Raw genomic sequence first — 21,675 nt, forward strand, 5'->3', positions numbered from 1 at the left:
CACCTGCTGTAAAAAGCACTATATAAATAAATTTTGCTTGCTTGCTTGCTTGTAGATTCACCAAAGTACTAGATAATTATTTTAAGCAATATAATGGTAAGTTTCAAAGGAGATGAACTAAATTACACTGAAATGCCAAACACATTCTAGACAATAACTAAGTAATTACCTAAAGTACTGGACAATTATTTTGGGTAACCTGATAGTAAGTTCCCTGAAAGCCTAAATTATACTGTAAAACAGGTTCTAGACATTAACTGTGTAAGCATGGGGTACAAATGCCAAAGTACTAGATAACTGCTTTGGTCAATATGATGGCAAATGTTGATACAGGTTAACTAAATAGCATTGAAATGCTTAACAGGTTCTAGATAATAACTGAGTAAGCACTGAGTATTAGATAATTGCTTTAGGTAACATGATGGGAAGTTTCAAGACAGTTTAAGTAAATTACATTGAAATACCAAACATGTTCTAGATGTTAAGTAAGCAAGCAAAGGTACAAACTCTAAAGGACTAGATAATTGTTTTGGCTAAAACGATGGTAAGCTCTAAGACAGATTACATACATTACACTGGAATGCCAAACAGTTAATAGGCATCACTTCCGTGGCCACAGGTGTGTAAAGCCGAGCCCCTAGGCCTGCAGACTGCTTCTACAGACATTAGTGAAAGAATGGGTCGCTCTCAGGAGCTCAGTGAATTCCAGCGTGGTGCCGTGATCGGACCCCACCTGTGCAGCAAGTCCAGTCCTGAAATTTCCTCACTACTAAATATTCCACAGTCAACTGTCAGTGGGATTATAACAAAGTGGAAGCGATTGGGAACGACAGCGACTCAGCCACGAAGTGGTCGGCCACGTCTGGGTCTGACGGTTCCCAGGAGAACGGTACTTGTCTGACTGCATTGTGCCGAGTGTAAAGTTTGGTGGAGGGGGGATCATGGTGTGGGGGTGTTTTTCAGGAGTTGGGCTCGGCCCCTTAGTTCCAGTGAAAGGAACTCTTAAAGCTTCAGCACCAAGAGATTTTGGACAATTTCATGCTCCCAACTTTGTGGAAACAGTTTGGGGACGGCCCCTTCCTGCTCCAACATGATATATATGTTTTGGCAACTTAGTGTATCAGCAATATGTGCTTTTAACAATAGTTTGAAACTGGCAAATCATTATTTGGGCAAAACCAGCTCTTCATACCAAGGAGGATACTTTGATGAACATGAAGCTGAGTGTTGAAGATATATGCAAAAGCCAGATGAACTGAAGCTTTGCCGTTTTTTATATTTTCTGCAGCTGAAAGCCACAAAGAGCAGATGAACAGACTCAGTTTATGGGCTCATCCAGAAAAGATGCTGTGCAATTGTAAACAGACCTAATCACAGCTCAAAGGCTAAACTGTGTTGAGCGGATGAAAAGTGAGTCCAGCGGTGATCGAATGTGGCCGACGATCGGTGGGCGCAGAGGGCCACTTGTTAATGTAGAGAGGCTTTCGCCCAAATCAAAACATCAATCTTCCCCCGTATCCTCTCGCCTCTTCACTAAACAAACCAGCCAGTCAACAATCTGACAGTGCATCAAAGCATAACATCTCATTCAGCCAGTCTTTCAGTGCTAATACACTCCCCACCCCACAGCTGGAAGCACTACATCAAACCACGCAAGGCAGAAATGGAAAACATATTGATTCTGTTGTATTCAATAAAGGATGCGGTAATTGCAGCGCAGCGAGGAGCTCGAGCGCCAAGGCGGAGAGGTGCTTTATAGAAACACACCTAGAGACCGTGACATGTACGGTCATGCGTAAGTGAATCAGCTCTATTCCAATTACAGAGGCAGGCAGCGTGCTGTACTGCTGCAGCCCTCCCTGCTTGTGAGTACAGAGCCATTTCAGCAGTGCTTCAGGGAAGAGTGAGCTGCTGGTTAACCTGTTCACCCTCAGAGCACTAAGGCCTGCAGTGACTCAGAGCCATGGCCAACTAAACAGACCGAAAAAGTGAGCTGCAGCTTTCTAGTCAGTATGTCTAATAGAAAAAGGGCGGAAAAGCAGTCCAGTTCTGTGATGGCAGTGTAAAAGGGAAAATGTGCAATATCTGAAACTCTAAAATAAAATGAGGAACATCATTACAATGTGTTGATGATGCTATCAAGATTAGTTTAAGCACACTGCTTAAGCCCAAAGCCTATAAAGTTATCAGCAATGTGCATCAGTGAAGTCAAATCTGTCACATCCACATTCTCCATCACCAGACAACCACATTTTCCACCAAATATTAACACCATCATAATCCAACAAACACCATCATATTCCATTGAACACCACGCAGTCAAATCTATCCAATATTTCTAAAACCCAGAGCACACCGACATTTCCACCATCATTTTCCACCACTAACACGGTCAATTATCTTCTAATGAGCACCATCATTCTTCACCAAACAGCATAATTTCCAATAAACACTACAATGCTTCACCAAAAAAGTAATTCTCTAATCACACACTATCATTCTCCACTAAATAACAGCATTTCCAAAATACACTAACATTCTCCAGCAGCCACTATCACTTCCCAACAATTACCACTATCATTTACTGCTGAACACCACCACGTTCCACTAAATACCATCATTTTCCAACAAACTCTAACTGTGTCCAGTAAACACCAATATATTCCAGAGAACACCACCATTCTCCACCAAACACAACATTCTCTAAAACACACCAACAACACAGTCCAGTAAACACGATCATTTCCCAACAAACACCAACATTGTACATTATATTCCAATGAGCCCCAACACCATTATTCCTCACCAAACATCGGCCTTCTCTACCAAACACCATTATTTTCCTATGAACACCAAGATTCTTCACCAAAAAGTAATTCTCTAAATAAACACTAACATTCTCCACCAAATAACACCATTTTCCAAAAACACTAACATTCTCCATCTATCACCATGAGTGGCCAACAATCACCATCATTCTCCATCAAACACTACCATTTACTACTGAACACCAACCACCTTCCACCAAATACCATCATCATAATCCAACCAACACCTTCACTCTCAATATAACAACTGCACTTCCACCAAATAAATCACTCCCCAGCAAACACTAACTTTGTCCATTATATTCCAATGGACCCCATCTTTCTACACCAAATATCATCATTCTTTATCAAACATTGGCATGATCTACCTAACACTATCATACTGCAGCAAACACCAACATTTTCCACTAAACTGAACACCTCCTCTTTCCACCAAATGTCAACATTTTCCAACACTAACATTGTCCAGCAAACACCATCATAATCTGAGAAACACTATCGTGTTGCAATGAACACCATCATTCCCCACCAAACACTGGCATTCTTCACCAAACACCATAATTCTGCACCACACACCATCATTCTTTACCAAACACTGGCATTCTCTACTAAACACCATCATTCTGCACCAAACACCATTATTCTTTAAGAAACACTGGCATTCTCCACCAAACACCATCATTCCTTACCAAACACTGGCATTCTCCACCAAACACCATCATTCCATACCAAACACTGGCATTCTTTACCAAACACCATCATTCTCCACCAAACACCATCATTCCTTACCAAACACTGGCATTCTCCACCAAACACCATCATTCCATACCAAACACTGGCATTCTTTACCAAACACCATCATTCTCCACCAAACACCATCATTCCTTACCAAACACTGGCATTCTCCACCAAACACCATCATTCCATACCAAACACTGGCATTCTTTACCAAACACCATCATTCTGCACCAAACACCATTATTCTTTAGGAAACACTGGCATTCTCCACCAAACACCATCATTCTCCACCAAACACCATCATTCCTTACCAAACACTGGCATTCTTTACCAAACACCATCATTCTGCACCAAACACCAGTATTTTTTAGGAAACACCATGATTCTCCACCAAACACCATCATTCCTTACCAAACACTGGCATTCTCTACCAAACACTGGCATTTTGCACCAAACACCATCATTTTCCAGTAAACACAGACATTATTCACCAAAGTCATTTTCTAATCAAACACCATCATTCTCCACCAAATATCAACATTTCTCAACACTAACATTCTCCAACAACCACTATCAGCACCCAACACTCACCATCATTCTCCATCAAACACTACCATTCACTAGTGAACACCACCATATTACACCAAATATCAACATCTCAACAAACACTAACACTCTCCAACAACCACCTTCATTTGCCAACAGACATTATTCTCTTCCAAACTCCAACATTCAAATTTTCAAAAGTTTCAGTAAAAGAAAAGAAAAAGAGAGAACGAATGGTGGAGAACATTCTGGATCATCTCAATAAACACGCTCAGATATACCACATCAATCAAACATCTGAGTTTACTGGAGAATGTTGTAATGTGTTGGGCCAGGGCTCCAAGCCTAGGACACTAGGTTAGTGATAAAGACCAATAGATGGTGCAAAAGAGTCTTGGATATATCCCTCTCCTCCCTGCAGTGGAGACTGTGCAATTTAATGGAGCTGATTGGTTTCTGAATGTAGATATATGGGGGGGTTAAATTATGCAGGATTGCTGAACACTGGGGCTTGGCTCATCGCGCCAGCAGGCTGCTCTAGTGCTCCTGATGGTGGCCATATGGCAGCCAGCTCGGAAGGTGGGCAAGAAGAATGCTCCCCGCAGTACACAACCAGGACCAGAATCAGTTCTATGCCTGCAGGACCGGGCCTGGAGAGAGGAACACACTCCAAACTGCTGCCAGAGCTGTAACTGCGGCATCTGACTCAGTCTCCCAAACACTGTGGAGTTTAAATCTCGGGAATCAATACGGGAAATATTCAAGCAGAAAACCAAGCAATATGTCTCAAGCAATCAACACATAACACTGCTGTAGGGTATTTTGCAAAAAAGTTAAAGTGAAGTTAAGTCCTCATGAGAACCAGAATGTTTGAAGATAGTGGCCAGATTTTGTGGTCACTACAACCTTCCAGTGTCTGTGTTTACATGCAAAGATTTTTGCCAATCTAATCGAATATATTCTGATCATAGATTAAGACCGAGGTGTTCGTATCTCACTCTTCTCAACAATCTGATGAAAATCTCAGTTTACACGCTCACCACAAGTACTGCGGTCCAAAATTACACGCATACACAGGTTACCGTGTAGACGTTACCATGACAACCAGCATCACGTGAGTCCAGTCAGAGTGAGATGAGCAGCAGTGAGCAGTGATTGTGTTTTTAACTGCTTTAAAATGACGTCAGACTCAGGAAAACGTCCTTCACACGTCCTTATTAAAGAAGGCCGAGAGGAAGACGTCGTGCTCTGAGACGCATAAGCTGGACGTCCGTCCCACCGCCGTCTTTTAAAGATCAGAGCATGAACTTCGTCTCCTCTGCAGACCAGTTTCTTCTCCGCCGTGTTGAACGGTATAAACTCTCACTGTGACGCGACGCTCATGCAGAACGGACTTAAACTTTCCGATAGGGAATGTAATCGGATACAGACGTTTACACTGATGTTATTCTTCTATTTAACGGATTATTTACAGGATTACCCACCTCATTCAGTCGGATAGAAACCGTATTCTGACTAGACTATTCTGATTGAAGTGTATACATGGACATGTTCTATTCTGACTGAGTTATTAGTTGGATTATTAATGGAATTATCAGGCTTAGTGTAAATGTGGCTAGTCAACCCCCCACTGCTTAGCAGAGCACAGGTACCAACCTAAAAAGGTCTAGGCAGCCTTGACCTATGGGAAACAGGTAGCCAAGGTCTGGTCCACCACACACACTTTGATCACAACAAAAGATTACAGCAAGAGCAAAGCCCCTTACAAAGCCCTCCAGCCATGCAAGAAACTTAGTTCAGTGTTTGGGAGTAAAACACAGTCTCATTAAAAACTCATTCTCAAGTATATCCTGAACATCTTGTCTTATCAGAGGTTGGTTAACAGTTTCTCTCCTCAGGTAAAGGTGCCGATCTGGAAGCAGGTAATTTATTAATCTTTTACAGTCTCATTTTTATTGCATACTAAGGCTTATTATTCAGTAACTACAGGGACTAAAATGTAAACTGGCTGAGCTGTTCTTAGGTTACAGAAGTGTGTAGTTAAACCTTCGACCTGTCGGTGGGTTCTGGTTACTTACTTACTGGCATGGAAACTGCTGTATATACAGGCCTACCAGAGTACTATATATATATATATATATATATATATATATATATATATATATATATATATATATATATATATATATCTTTCAGTGACCCATAGGAGGAGGAGGAGGAGGAGGAGGAGTTCCTCTTTTTACGCCAAGAGGGTGTCTAATTTTGAGTCTTGGTTCCTCACAATTTTTCTTCCTCATGATTTTGGGAGTTTTTCCTTTTGGGCTCTTGACTCCGTTTGGTGGTTCTTCCTCATGTTCTTAGGGAGTTTCTCCATCGGGAGTCTTGGTTCCTCTCAGTGGTTCTTCCTCATGATTTTAGGGAGTTTTTACTTTTAGAGTCATCATTCCTCTCAGCAATTCTTCCTCATGCTCTTAGGAAGTTTTTCTTTTTGACTTGGTTCTTCCCCTTTTTTTCCTCATGATATTAGGATTTTTGATTTGAGGCTCTTGGCTCTTCTTCGTTGTTCTTCAGGCTCTTGGGAGTTTTTCCTTTTAGAGTCTCTGTTCCTCTCAGTGGTTCTTTCTTATGGCCTTATGAAGTTTTTCCTTTAAGATTCTTTATTCTTCTCTGAGGTTCTCCCTCATCATCTTAGGATTTTTGCTTTTGGGGTATTGGCTCCTCACAATGGTTCTTTCTCCTGCTCTTAGGTGTTTTTTCCTTATAGAATCCTAGTTCTTCTCAGTGGTTCCTCCTCAATTTCATAGGGAGTTTTTCCTTTTAGAGTTTTGCTTCCTCTCATTGGTTCTTCCTTATGCTCTTAGGAAGTTTTTCCTTTCGAGTCTTGCTTCTTCTCAGTCATTCTTAGTCATTGAGCTTAGAATTTTTGGCTTTTAGAGTCTTGTTTCTTCTCATGATCTTAAAGAGTTCCTCTTTTGAGTCCTGGTTCCTCAAAGCTGCTCTACCTAATGCTCTTAGGGAGTTTTTCTTTTTAGAATCTTGGTTCCTCTCAATGATTCTTCTTGATGCTTTTCAGGAGTTGCTCCTTCGACTGTCACAGTGATGATTATTAGCGCAATGCATCCACCTTTCTGAAAAGCTGCTTTGGATTAACGTCTGTGCCATGCAAATAAACCTGAAATGAGCCGAAGTAAAGGCTTGTCAATTTTGCAAGCTGTTATCATCTCGTCACTGCACCAGATTTATAATTACAGGACTAAGCCGGTGGCCAATTTAACAAGCCCATATATATCCCGTTTCTGAGAAAGCATGTAAGAAGTAGTCTTTTTAGCCATTTGCGTTGAGGACATATGGTTCTCCTAATAAAATAGAGAGCGGTTTTATTCCCAGTTTGACAGTAAGACTCATTAACTTGCCGATGTCTCCACATCTCCTCCACGGTTCGTGCCACTGCATCCTCACCACAACACGGCAAGCTAAGATTATCAATCTCTATTCTGTGGAGTGGCTCACTGTGGGAAGTGAAGCAGAAGAAACATCTGTCAGCCTGACGTCAGCCGGCTCCATCAATGAGGCTGACTGAGGTAAAGACGGGAAGGCGAAGAAAAAAAAATCATTTGAAGAGCATTCTGGGTACTAAAAGTTCTGTGTGACCCAACTTTCACAACAACTGCTGCCACAAAAATTGGGCTGGCAGTCAAAGAATAACAACAAAGAATAAGTTTGATAAGAGATGACTTCGGAGCTCCTCCTGTAACCTTGATGAGCTTTTTAATACTTTTATACTTTTCATGAAGATCTAAAGCAGGTGTGCTCAATCTTGGACCTGGAGGTCTACTAACCTGTCGAGGTTAGTTCCAACCCAAGTAATAAAGGGATTTAAAGGCATCTAAATATTAGAGCCAGGTAAGATCTGGACTCTCCAGGTTGGTAGATCTCCAGGATCTCCATGGTAGATTGGGCAGGCCTTGTCTAAAGGAATTAATTTTTTTTCTGCTGTCCGCTCAGAACAGCTGGATTGTTCTTCTCCACTCACTGCCCACTGTAATCTACTGGAAATCCCAATGTAAAGCAGGTACTCAGCTGTGTTGACGTCTGCTCTCTGTGTGAACCTGGCATCGACCAAATTCAAAACCTTTATTTTATTTTATTTATTATATTGTTTATTCAAAGCATAAACTCATTTCAAGAGTGGTACAGCATGTTGTTTTGTTGGAATATTGCCATTTTTTGTTGTAATCTCCAGTCATATCTGTTGGAATATCTATGGATTTTTTATTCATTTATTTTTTGGGGAATATCCAGTCTTTTATTGGGAATTTCCAGCTGTTTTTTTTGTTTTTTTTTTTTAGAACATCCAGTTCTTTTTAGTCACTTTAGTCAAATCCCAATGTAAACAGATACTCATTGTGGTTTAAACTGGCATTTTATGTTTTATGTAACCACAACATCAAGAGAACTGGAAACACTAACGTTAATAATTTATTTCATTGCTTTATTGAAAGCATTAACTCACTTCAAGAATGGTATGGCATGTTGTCTTGTTGAAATATCATATTTTGTTGAAATATCATTTATTTCTGTTGGGATATCCATTTTTATTTTATTTATTCTATTTTTTATTTATTTGATTTATTTTTATTCGTTTTTTCATGTTTTTATTGGAACATCCAGTTCCGTTTTGCTGCCAGTGTATGTCAGAAAATGGAAGAGGGTGTATGATAGGTGGGTCATTCAAACAGCATTGATTGACCACACAGACAATACAGGAGCGTTACGAGCATAAGCCTGTACAATGGAAGGACTTGAACTGTACATGGCTGGAGCCCCAACAACTCAGAGACAGCGGGTTGACCAAAGAGTGGCCCATAGAATGAGGCTGAGGTCTCTGTACCACTTCACCACTGCCTACCACACGTCTACAAACGTCTCCACAGCACACAGTTCAGGTAGGATGTAGAGCCAAACATGTGAATTTAGTTCCCACTATTCATAAAATCTGTTTTCCCCATTTCCCCTTTATTGATAAGGCAGCCTTTTCATGCCATCTTCAAGATTTGAAATCTACATGATTTTTAATACTTTGTTGAGAATCCTTTGCAGGCAATGATTGCCTGGAGGCTGGAACTCATGGACATCACCAAACGCTGGGTTTCCTCCTCTGTGATGCTTTGCCAGGCCTTTACTGCAGCGGTCTTCAGTTATTGCTTGTTTGTGGGTCTTTCTGCCTGAAGTTTTGTCTAAAGCAAGTGAAATGCTTGCTCGATCGGGTCGAGATCTGGTGATTGACTTGGCCATTGCAGAATATTCCACTTCTTTGCCTTAAAAAAACTCCTGGGTTGCTTTCACAGTAAGTTTTGGCTCATTGTCCATCTGCACTGTGAAGCGACATCCAATCAACCTTGCTGCATTTGGTTGAAAGTTTATCCCTGTATGTCAGAATTGATCCAGCTGCTTCCGTCTTCTGTCACATCATCAGTAAACACTACTGACCCAGTGCCGTCGGAAGCCATGCATGCCCATGCCATCATACTGCCTCCACCATGTTTTACAGACGATGTGGTGCTTTGGATCATGAGCTGTTCCAAGCCTTCTCCACACTTTCTTCTTCCCATCATTCTGGTACAGGTTGATCTTCGTTTCATCTGTCCAAAGAATGCTGTTCCAGACGTTCCAGGCTTCTTCAGATGTTTTTTGGCAAAGTCGAATCTGGCCTTTCTATTTCTGAGGCTGATTAGTGGTTTGCACCTTGTGGTGAACCCTCTGTATCTGCTCTCAGAGAGTCTTCTCTTTAAAGTAGATTTAGATCCTGATACACCTGCTTCCTGGAGAGTTTTCTTAGCTTGTGAAGGGTTTTTCTTCACCATGGAAAGGACTCTGTGATCATCCACCACTGTTGTCTTCTGTGGACATCCAGGCCTTTTTGAGTTCCCGAGCTCACCAGTGCACTCCTTTTTCCCCAGAATGTACTAAACTGTTGATTTGGCCACTCCTAACATTTCTGCTCTCTCTCTCTGATGGATTTCTGAAGTCTGTTTCACTTCCATTAAGAGCTCCTTTGACTGCATGTTGTGGTTTCACAGCAACAGCTTCCAAATGCAAATTCCACACCTGGAATCATCTCCAGACCTTTTACTTGCCTAATTGATGACGGATTAATGAGGGAACAGCCCATGCAGCCCATGGAATAGCTTTTGAGATAATTGTCCAATTACCTTTGGTCCCTTGAAAAAGAGGCAGCTACATATTAAAGAACCATAATTCCTAAACCCTTCCTCCAATTAGGATGTGAATACCCTCAAATTAAAGCAGAGAGTCTGCACTTTAAGCCCCTGTTGATTACACAACTGTATCTTGAATATGTTTTGGTAAACAGCTAAAACACCAAAACTTGTGTCACTGTCCAAATATTTCTGGGCTTAACTGTACATGACATGCACATACATATGCAAGTACGTAAGGCATCACCATTTCCTTACCTAACCCTCGATTTAAACCATTTTAAATGACAAATTTACTGGAAGTGTTCACCTCACATTACTGCCATGGAATGGCAACACCAGTCACGATGCTATAAGGCTATATATTAGGTCTGCATGATAAACATACAATATGGTCTTGGATGAAGCTGTTGGATAATAATCCGATAACTGCAGAAAATCAGATTTTGTCAGGAATCCGATCAGCGCGTTTACATGAACTTGGGTAATCAGATAATGGGGAAACTCCAGGTCTACATGAGTCAGACAGTAATCAGATAATGGGGAAACTCCAGGTCTACATGAGTCAGACAGTAATCAGATAATGGGGAAACTCCAGGTCTACAGGAGTCAGACAGTAATCAGATAATGGGGAAACTCCAGGTCTACACGAGTCAGACAGTAATCAGATAATGGGGAAACTCCAGGTCTACAGGAATCAGACAGTAATCAGATAATGGGGAAACTCCAGGTCTACATGAGTCAGACAGTAATCAGATAATGGGGAAACTCCAGGTCTACACGAGTCAGACAGTAATCAGATAATGGGGAAACTCCAGGTCTACACGAGTCAGACAGTAATCAGATAATGGGGAAACTCCAGGTCTACAGGAATCAGACAGTAATCAGATAATGGGGAAACTCCAGGTCTACATGAGTCAGACAGTAATCAGATAATGGGGAAACTCCAGGTCTACACGAGTCAGACAGTAATCAGATAATGGGGAAACTCCAGGTCTACACGAGTCAGACAGTAATCAGATAATGGGGAAACTCCAGGTCTACAGGAATGAGACAGTAATCAGATAATGGGGAAACTCCAGGTCTACACGAGTCAGATAGTAATCAGATAATGGGGAAACTCCAGGTCTACAGGAGTCAGACAGTAATCAGATAATGGGGAAACTCCAGGTCTACATGAGTCAGACAGTAATCAGATAATGGGGAAACTCCAGGTCTACAGGAGTCAGACAGTAATCAGATAATGGAGAAACTCCAGGGTTACATGAGTCAGACAGTAATCAGATAATGGAGAAACTCCAGGTCTACATGAGTCAGACAGTAATCAGATAATGGGGAAACTCCAGGTCTACATGAGTCAGACAGTAATCAGATAATGGAGAAACTCCAGGTCTACAGGAGTCAGACAGTAATCAGATAATGGAGAAACTCCAGGTCTACAGGAGTCAGACAGTAATCAGATAATGGGGAAACTCCAGGTCTACATGAGTCAGACAGTAATCAGATAATGGGGAAACTCCAGGTCTACAGGAGTCAGACAGTAATCAGATAATGGGGAAACTCCAGGTCTACATGAGTCAGACAGTAATCAGATAATGGAGAAACTCCAGGTCTACATGAGTCAGACAGTAATCAGATAATGGGGAAACTCCAGGTCTACAGGAATCAGACAGTAATCAGATAATGGAGAAACTCCAGGTCTACATGAGTCAGACAGTAATCAGATAATGGAGAAACTCCAGGTCTACATGAGTCAGACAGTAATCAGATAATGGAGAAACTCCAGGTCTACACGAGTCAGACAGTAATCAGATAATGGAGAAACTCCAGGTCTACACGAGTCAGACAGTAATCAGATAATGGAGAAACTCCAGGTCTACAGGAGTCAGACAGTAATCAGATAATGGGAAAACTCCAGGTCTACATGAGTCAGACAGTAATCAGATAATGGGGAAACTCCAGGTCTACATGAGTCAGACAGTAATCAGATAATGGGGAAACTACAGGTCCACATGAGTCAGACAGTAATCAGATAATGGGGAAACTCCAGGTCTACAGGAGTCAGACAGTAATCAGATAATGGAGAAACTCCAGGTCTACAGGAGTCAGACAGTAATCAGATAATGGGGAAACTCCAGGTCTACATGAGTCAGACAGTAATCAGATAATGGAGAAACTCCAGGTCTACATGAGTCAGACAGTAATCAGATAATGTGGAAACTCCAGGTCTACATGAGTCAGACAGTAATCAGATAGCGGGGAAACTCCAGGTCTACATGAGTCAGACAGTAATCAGATAATGGAGAAACTCCAGGTCTACATGAGTCAGACAGTAATCAGATAATGGAGAAACTCCAGGTCTACATGAGTCAGACAGTAATCAGATAATGGAGAAACTCCAGGTCTACACGAGTCAGACAGTAATCAGATAATGGAGAAACTCCAGGTCTACAGGAGTCAGACAGTAATCAGATAATGGGAAAACTCCAGGTCTACATGAGTCAGACAGTAATCAGATAATGGGGAAACTCCAGGTCTACATGGGTCAGACAGTAATCAGATAATGGGGAAACTCCAGGTCTACAGGAGTCAGACAGTAATCAGATAATGGGGAAACTCCAGGTCCACAGGAGTCAGACAGTAATCAGATAATGGGGAAACTCCTGGTCTACAGGAGTCAGACAGTAATCAGATAATGGAGAAACTCCAGGTCTACATGAGTCAGACAGTAATCAGATAATGGGGAAACTCCTGGTCTACATGAGTCAGACAGTAATCAGATAATGGGGAAACTCCAGGTCTACATGAGTCAGACAGTAATCAGATAATGGGGAAACTCCAGGTCTAAAAATTTTAATCTTAAAATATTAAGTCACTTTACCTTAAAATATGAATGTACGTCATCGAGAATATGAAGAAAATTTAAATCCTTCATTTCGTCAAGCATTCGTTTGCTTTCAGTGTCGCCACGAAAGTGTTCAGCTGCGTCTCGCGGCGACGCTGCTCGCTTATTTCCAGTACAGCCATCCGTTTTCACTCATGCTCAGACAAATCCGAAAGAAATCAGAGTGAGAGCTCACAGCACTGAGAAACCTGACTACTGAGCTCAAATCCAGCCTCTATCAGATTTCTACACCTCACTCTGATCTAAGAAATCAGTGTGTGCTGTTTATATGACCATTTCAATAATCCATTTAAGGCTGGGTAATTGAGTGCATTACTGAGTGCATGTAAACAAAATATGTAAGGATATGAAAAGCAATAAATTATGACTAAAATAGTTAGCCTCTGATGTTTATATACAATATGTAAAATATTAAAGCACTATTTCTTACTGTGCAGAATGAAAATAATGAGACAAGTGGTAGCACATTTTTGTGCGAGGCTGAGAAACAGTCATCAGAGCATAAGAGCTTTTTTATGAAGGCTTTTTTTCAAAAGCTGCTTATAGTCAGGCAGATTTGTTGTGACAGTATTACTGTATCCATTTCGAAACTGGCCATTAAGCTGAAATTAGAGCAGAGAACAAGCAAATGAGCAAGAAAACAAACGAACCTGTGAATATGAACATCAATAAATGAAAAAAAAATATTTAAGCGTTGAAGCAATGAAGATTTTGGATGGTGCGATACTTTACAGGTCATTCAAAAACCTCCTGTTGAGGTCATGCAGTTTGTAAAACATTCAGACCACATGCTATTGGCTCTGGCGATAACCTCCCACTTCACCGGAGAGCTGTTATCTCTCTCTATCACCCCCAGTGGAGGCATTCGCTCAGCCTGCATGCCGCTCGTTTCCTAAATGTTAACAGTGAGCGTTCATCTGGCCTCTCAGAGCGCAGAGCACACATCAGCCAAGCCAAACTCAGAGTGAGCTGAGGGACTGACCGCAGGCCACATAAAGCCCGTTAGTGGACACTTAGCCATCTGTGCACGCTGCTTCACGGGAATGAGGCTGAATATTTTCCCATCAACTCCTGATTCATCTGCACACTGACCTCTACAAACCAACCCGTCCTTTATAGCCTGTTCCTATATATATATATATATGCACACTCAGCACATTCTCAACATCACCTTAGCCTTTAATCCGTGACCCAGGGGGGATAAGCTGTCACTACAGTTCTCACAGAAGAAGAAAAACGCCATTGCATAGGATCAAAGGCTACCACCTGTCCAGCCTTCACACGGTTCACACTTCTCTCTCTTCATCCAGACACATCAGGAGAGGACAAAATGGATTCATATGAAAGTGACGGCTCATTAAAACACTGTTTAATAAGCATGTCAGAAAAACACCGAGTAAATATCATCATTTATTTTACAGCCCCTTAAGTTCTAGCTATTAACTCCTTCAGTGGTCAGGGCCAGTTTTATTACACACTTCTATAATCCAAGAACAGCTCAGCCAGTTTGCATTGACGTCCCTGTAGTTACGGAGCAATGAGCCTGAGATTTTAAGGAGGTAACCAGGTGTGCAATTATTTAAAAATATCAAGGCATTTCGGAATTTATGGCTTTGGCAAATACATGCAAAAATTAGACTATTAACAGAAGACTGTATGCGCTTACAGAAAACATGAATTCCACACGTGGGGCGGTCGTGGGCTGGAGGTTAGGGAACCGGCTCTGTGACCAGAAGGTCACTGGTTCGATCGCCTCGGTTCACGGTCCACGACCTTGAGCAAGGCACCTGACCCCCAACTGCTCCCCGGGCACTGTGGATAGAGCTGCCCACCGCTCCGGGCAAGTGTGCTCACTGCCCCCTAGTGTGTGTGTTCACTAGTGGGTGTTTCACTGCACGGATGGGTCAAACGCAGGGGTCTAATTCCACAGTTGGCTGATAGATTAAAAAAATGAAAAATGTGGGTAAACGCACGTTTTTTTTGCAAACTTGATGTTATTTTTACAAAAAAATATGAAAAAACATGTCATGAAAATGCGTCCGTTGACACATTTTCCATGAGGGTCTAACGGCAGATTTTTTGCACTAATAATGAGATATCGGAATTCTTTGGCTGCATTTGTTTTCTATACGGAAAGAATTCAGTCGAACAAAAGTGAAAATTCACTGTTTTTTAAGAGCTCATAGCTCATAGTTACTATGCATCTTTATTACTGCACTGGAAAAGTAGCCCCATAGTGTTTCGTTATACTGTACTACCCTGTATTGTATAATGACAAAGATGAATTGAAGTTTTATGCAGGCAAAGGCATGAAAAAGAATGTGCTTAATGCTTTTTATTGCGTTTTATTATTATTGCGAATTGCATTCTGAGTGTGTGCACACGGTCACAACCCAAATATTAAGAAAAGCTGTTTAGTCCTTTGAACAAAAATCTAACAAACGTGGGAGCCACAACACTAACGTTTCAATATGTGCTGAAAATGTACTAATATAGGCTAAAAAATACGATATAAACAAAAACGCAGACTGACTTTCAGCTCAGCTATAGCTGCTTTTCTCGCATCTCTGGCAGGAACATTTCCCACAAAAGTAGAACAATTTTGTGTAAAATGTCTTTCAACATCTGATTTTCTTTACAAAAGTCCTCATTCTCCAGCTTCTTGTTCTAACTTTCCCGTTCTGGGCAGTGAAAGAGCCACATGCAGCGACCCCTGATCTAACCCATCGCTACATCATGTAAAATGAATGTAAATATACAGAGACGCTAACAAACCACCGAAGAAATGATGGGTTTGATCAACTTGTTGTTTCTAGATGTTTCCACTGTAGACCACGGTGGACATGACAGTCGTTAGTATAGGACAGGAGAGGTCAGACAAGGAGAACTCATCTACCTTAATGGTCATATTGTTCTGTTAGCCCCCAGACTTCAGCAAAGACGAGTACAAAAGAGTCACCGTGCATGTGATTGAATGGAGAGCTTGTTTTTGTATGTTTGTGCCGCTCAGTACAGAAAATATCCCATTAAAATGCCAATGTTGAAGGTGACAGTGAGCTTGTTTACATCCATCATAATGACTGAAGCGCATGTTTCAATGTCCTGCACTTAATGAAAGGGCCACGCATTAGCCGGTGACATGAGGATGGATGTAATGCCAGACAACACAAAACAAAAACAACATCAAATATTACAAAAACAATGCATTTCATTTAGTCTAAAGGCATAATTCACATGCCCAATATCAGCAGCTGAGGAAAAACCACCTTTCATGTTTATCTGATTTCACAATTAACTGTTTTTGATCAGGCAAGACACGTTTAAAACTCCCAGTGTGTGGAGATCTCGGCCCTGACGTTACACCGACGTCCACTTGCTGTTTGCTTTTAGTGTGTTGGGTCCACAGTTATGGCACGAGCTTCCTGGGTCTCTAAGAAATTCCAGACCTTAACCTCCTTTTAAGCAAAATATTAAGACTTTTCTTTTTCGTGTGAAAGAATTCTTGCTTTGTTTTCAGTAATTTGGGGCTTTTATTCTTAAGAAGAATCTCAAGACTTTTCATGTTAGACCCGTTTTCATGAAGTAATGATCCTTAATTTTAAAAACTCTGGATCTTTTAAGAAGAAGCTTAAGCTTAAATGTGTTTTATGGATTTTGTTTTATTTTAAGAAATTCTTGATCTTTTTAAGTACAAACTTAACACTTCTGTTTTGATATGATTTTATGAATTTTGTGTTTATTTTTCTGTAAAGCACCTTGAGTTGATGCTCTCATGAAGTGTGACATAAATAAAATGCATAATTATTATTATAAATATTATTATTAAAACCTGTTAATTAACAGCAAATGTATGTTTCCTATATACTGTCGATGATGGTAAAACTGAAATGTAAAATTACTGATTACATTTAATATCTTAATGTTAATAAACGTAACATATATATATATATAAACAGAATATAAAAATGTCTTTCTGAAATATAACTAGTTATTCTGACATACAGCATTTCACAATAATAACAGTAACAACCATTAAAACAAATGGAAATGCCTGAATGAATGTGATCATTTGGTTTTTGTGGATTTACATTCTTTACGTGGGGTTTATTTATATGCATTTAACTTAAAATAAAAATGGACAACAGTATTTTATACAGCTAAAACATGGAAGCAGCCGAAGCTTGAAGCCAGAATTGTTCCGTATTTTTATATGTTATATATAAACACGGCTAAACAGTGTCAGAAACTTCATGAGCAAGTCTTTTAAATCTATTTCACAACAAAAGTTAAAAATGAGAGCCAAAATAAATTTACAGCTTAGCCAAAATACTGCGGTAACACAATATTCGGGAAGTCCACTTTAGATGCTTTGTAGATACTTAATTTACTTTCAAGCCACATTAAATAAACTGAATATCTACTAAATTCACCATAATTTTCTTTAACTCTAAGCCTGATCTAACCCTAACCCTAACCTTAACCTCAACCCTAACCTCACCCTGGTCCGAACCCTAACCCTGACCCCACCACTGTTTAGAGTCCCCCGAGTTTCAACAGATATTTTATTAATATTTGAACATCTGTAGAGGATGTAAAGGAGATTATAGACTATCCAAATAAAGTGAGCAGCATTTCAAAACCAAAAAAAGACAATCAGGTGATACAAACTGCTCAGGAATGCAGCTGTAACGAGGTAAACACATGAGCCTTGAGATGACGGGGAAATTCAGTAATTGATTTTATTGAATAGTATGAAAGTTGGGGGCAGTCGTGGGCTGGATTTTAGAGAACCAGCCTTGTGACCAGAACGTCGCCAGTTCAATTCCCAGAGCCGACTTTATGTGACTGAAGTTCCCTTGAGAAACACACCTAACCTCCAACTGCGTACCGGGTGCTGTGGATAGGGCTGCCTAGCGCTCCGGGCCAGTGTGCTTACTGCCCCCTAGTGTGTATGTGGTGTTTCACTGCATGGTTGGGTTGAATGCGGAGGTGAAATTTCCCCGTTGTGGGATTAATACGGGTATCTTATTCTTTAAAAATTGTCGTTTGTGTGCAAATCATCATTCTGTTTTACATGATTTTGTACTGCTTGGCGTTTAATCACCCATCATCACTCTAATCTATGGTTAGTTCAGAATGTAAGCAGTAGAAAAGACAAACAGCACCAATGAATTAACTCCACACACACACACACAGATTAAATGCCACTTGGAGAGATTATGACACAGATTTTCAGCCTGGCAGTGAGTGCTGGGACACATGCAAAAGAAACAAAGAAACTCTGGTACATGAGATCTGCCATCTGGTGGAAAATAAAATGGATGGGTTTATGCAGAAGAAGGGGCTATTATGGCAATTTTGGCAATATTTTGGTTTCCAATCAAATGAAGGCAGAGAACAAATGAATATTACTACTGTTAAATACCATCTGTGCAGAATGAAGTGATTATGATAATTTTTAAGTAATATTAAAAGCCCAGTTGGCAATGATGAGGTATTACCAAGCTGTGGGGTGAAGCCTCTGTATTAAGTCACAATCATATAACCTTTGCAGACATTAATCAAGTGTCTAAATTTCCATTATTGTCCAAGCTTATTATCCCTCTCAGGTCTGAGGTCATTTGTTCGTCTCTTCTTAAACTCTCCTTTAAAGTCTAAACGCTCCGTTATCTTCATCACCACTTTCCAAACCCGCTGCAGCAGCTTCAGCAGCTGGAAACTCTCTGACGCCGTTTCACATGAGTCTCCGATGTGGACTGAATGAAGAATGAAGGGTTTCCGGCGTGACGGTCAGTCCTTAGTGATCTCCTGAGTGTCCGTCAGTTAGTTTCACACAGAATGTAGACGGACACACGAATCCACCAGCTCCAAACGGTGAGAGGCAGATGACGTGTATCTCAGCCCCTCTTCATAGGCTCATAACTCCGGATGTGAGTCTCGTAGGATCTCGTGATGAGATGAAATCGAAAAGGCGGCTCTACGGATTCAGGAAGGGTTTGAACTGGATTTCTGAGCTGAATCAACTTCAGACAAAAACATGTCTTGGCTAATTAACCATACTAACTTACTACTGTACATTTGACTTTAAAAAAAAAACAATAACACAGATAGTTGTCACCCCTGATTGTTGCCTGGGCTTCCCTCACTGAATTTCCATCATATTGCCAAATTACAGCTCAAGGCAGTGCTGCATGGAAGACAGAAACTGTGAATGCTCCGATCGCTGTGTGGCCTCGGCACTCCTCACCTGATTCTTAAGGTCCAGTTTGGGGCATGGCCGGCCTCCATTGAAGGGCTTCTCTCGCAGCCACTTGGAGCGCACCTTCAAGCCGCTGCCACAGGAGGCGCTGCAGGGAGACCAGGGTGACCAGGAGCTGAGGCGACAGTCTAGGGGGCAGGGGATGTGGCACGGCTCCTCCAACAGCCCTGGAAGCAGAAACAGTGAAGCTGGGGCTCAGAAAAAACACCATCCATTTGCAGATCTACCCTCATGGGTATGTCGTCATCTCTGTTAGGGAATATAATTATACCATATTCACATATTACATTTTAAAACACTGGGTTTTGAAAATTGGGAAGAACATATTTAAGGTATATAATTGGACCTTAAAACCATAGAGCAATGGTATAACTAGCTATAGACATACATATCGCTGCTGTCGGAAGAAAACCTTGTATTATCTCCAAAATAGTAACTTTACAGGAGAAGGAAAATAACGACTTTACTTTTAATGTAAGTCAATGGAACCAGACTTTTTTCCCAGTCATTTTGGGTCCGTTCTTTTAGTCCATTCATCATGAAAAAATCCACAAAGTGGAAGCGATTGGGAACGACAGCAGCTCAGCCACGAAGTGGTCAGCCACGTAAAATGACAGAGCGGTCAGCGGATGCTGAGGGGCATAGTGCGCAGAGGTCACCGACTTTCTGCAGAGTCAATCACTACAGACCTCCAAACTTCATGTGGCCTTCAGATCAGCTCAAGAACAGCGTAGAGAACTTCATGGAATGGGTTTCCATGGCCGAGCAGCTGCATCCAAGCCTTACATCACCAAGCGCAGTGCAAAGCGTGGAATGCAGTGGAGTAAAGCGCCACCACTGGACTCTAGAGCAGTGGGGACGTGTTCTCTGGAGTGACCAATCACGCTTCTCTGTCTGGGAATCCGATGGACGAGTCTGGGTTTGGCGGTTGCCAGGAGACGGTACTTGTCTGACTGCATTGTGCTGAGTGTAAAGTTTGGTGGAGGGGGGATCATGGTGTGGGGTTGTTTTTCAGGAGTTGGGCTCGGCCCCTTAGTTCCAGTGAAAGGAACTCTTAAAGCTTCAGCACCAAGAGATTTTGGACAATTTCATGCTCCCAACTTTGTGGGAACAGTTTGGGGATGGCCCCTTCCTGTTCCAACATGACTGCCCACCAGTGCAGAAAGCAGGTCCATAAAGACGTGGATGAGCCAGTTTGGTGTGGAAGAACTTGACTGGCCTGCACAGAGTCCTGACCTCAACCCCATAGAACACCTTTGGGATGAATTAGAGTGGAGACTGTGAGCCAGGCCTTCTCGTCCAGCATCAGTGTCTAACCTCACAAATGTGCTTCTGGAAGAACGGTCAAAAATTCCCATAAACACTCCTAACCCTTGTGGAAAGTCTTCCCAGAAGAGCTGAAGCTGTTATAGCTGCAAAGGGTGGGCCGATATCATATTAAACCCTATGGATTAAGAATGGGATGTCACTCAAGTTCATATGCGTGTGATGTCAGATGTCATATATATATATATTTATTTATATAGTTGATCCATCAGCTTGGTGGTTGCTATGAGATGACCGAGATGACCGTGATTGACCAGAGAGTATGTCGTCTGTGAGTTAGCCAAAATCAAACAGCCATTGAACAAAATAACAGTTAAAATATTAAAGGATCTTTTGTTTGTTATTTTGTGCCTTGGGCCTCCCTGAAGCTATGTTTCCCTGTTGTTGTTCCCTTTACCTTTGTCTTATGTTTATTTCATAAAAGTGCAGAGCACCAAACAGTTAAACCTGTGATAATTAATATGTTTATTATTTTCAGCTATTAACTACAAACTCCTCGTTGTTCTGGTCTTGGGACTAAGCGGGCAGACTTGCTTCCTCTTTGCTGCTTCTTGCCTGTAGCAGACATAAAGGTTCTATAAAGAACCATACAAAGAACATGCAAAGAACCATTTCACCATGCAAAGAACCATTTATTTCATTCGACACCTGCTCTAAATGTTCATGGTTCTATGTAGAACCAGTTTCTTTACCAAAGAACCCTTGAAGAACCATCTTTTTTTTAGGAATGTAGATGCCCTGAAACTGTAGAACTGTTTTCTGGGTCTGAAGATGGATAAATCTCCATCAGGCTAATTCACACAGTGCTTATAACTTGGCAGCAGTACAGCAGCCCTGCATTCAGAGCGCTTTACA

At 41.3% G+C, this 21,675-nt stretch overlaps 1 protein-coding gene across 1 annotated transcript in view; it reads right to left on the reverse strand.

Moving 5' to 3' along the window:
- Nucleotides 1–21,675, reverse strand: part of thsd7ba (thrombospondin, type I, domain containing 7Ba) — a 527,193-nt gene that overhangs the window by 82,379 nt on the left and 423,139 nt on the right. Inside the window, exon 18 of the mRNA XM_037539668.1 lies at nt 19,483–19,661. Coding sequence (XP_037395565.1) covers nt 19,483–19,661 — 179 coding nt within the window. The remainder of the gene's footprint in view (nt 1–19,482; nt 19,662–21,675) is intronic.

Source organism: Pygocentrus nattereri, chromosome 6 (assembly GCF_015220715.1).
Source record: "Pygocentrus nattereri isolate fPygNat1 chromosome 6, fPygNat1.pri, whole genome shotgun sequence".
NCBI lineage: Eukaryota > Metazoa > Chordata > Actinopteri > Characiformes > Serrasalmidae > Pygocentrus > Pygocentrus nattereri.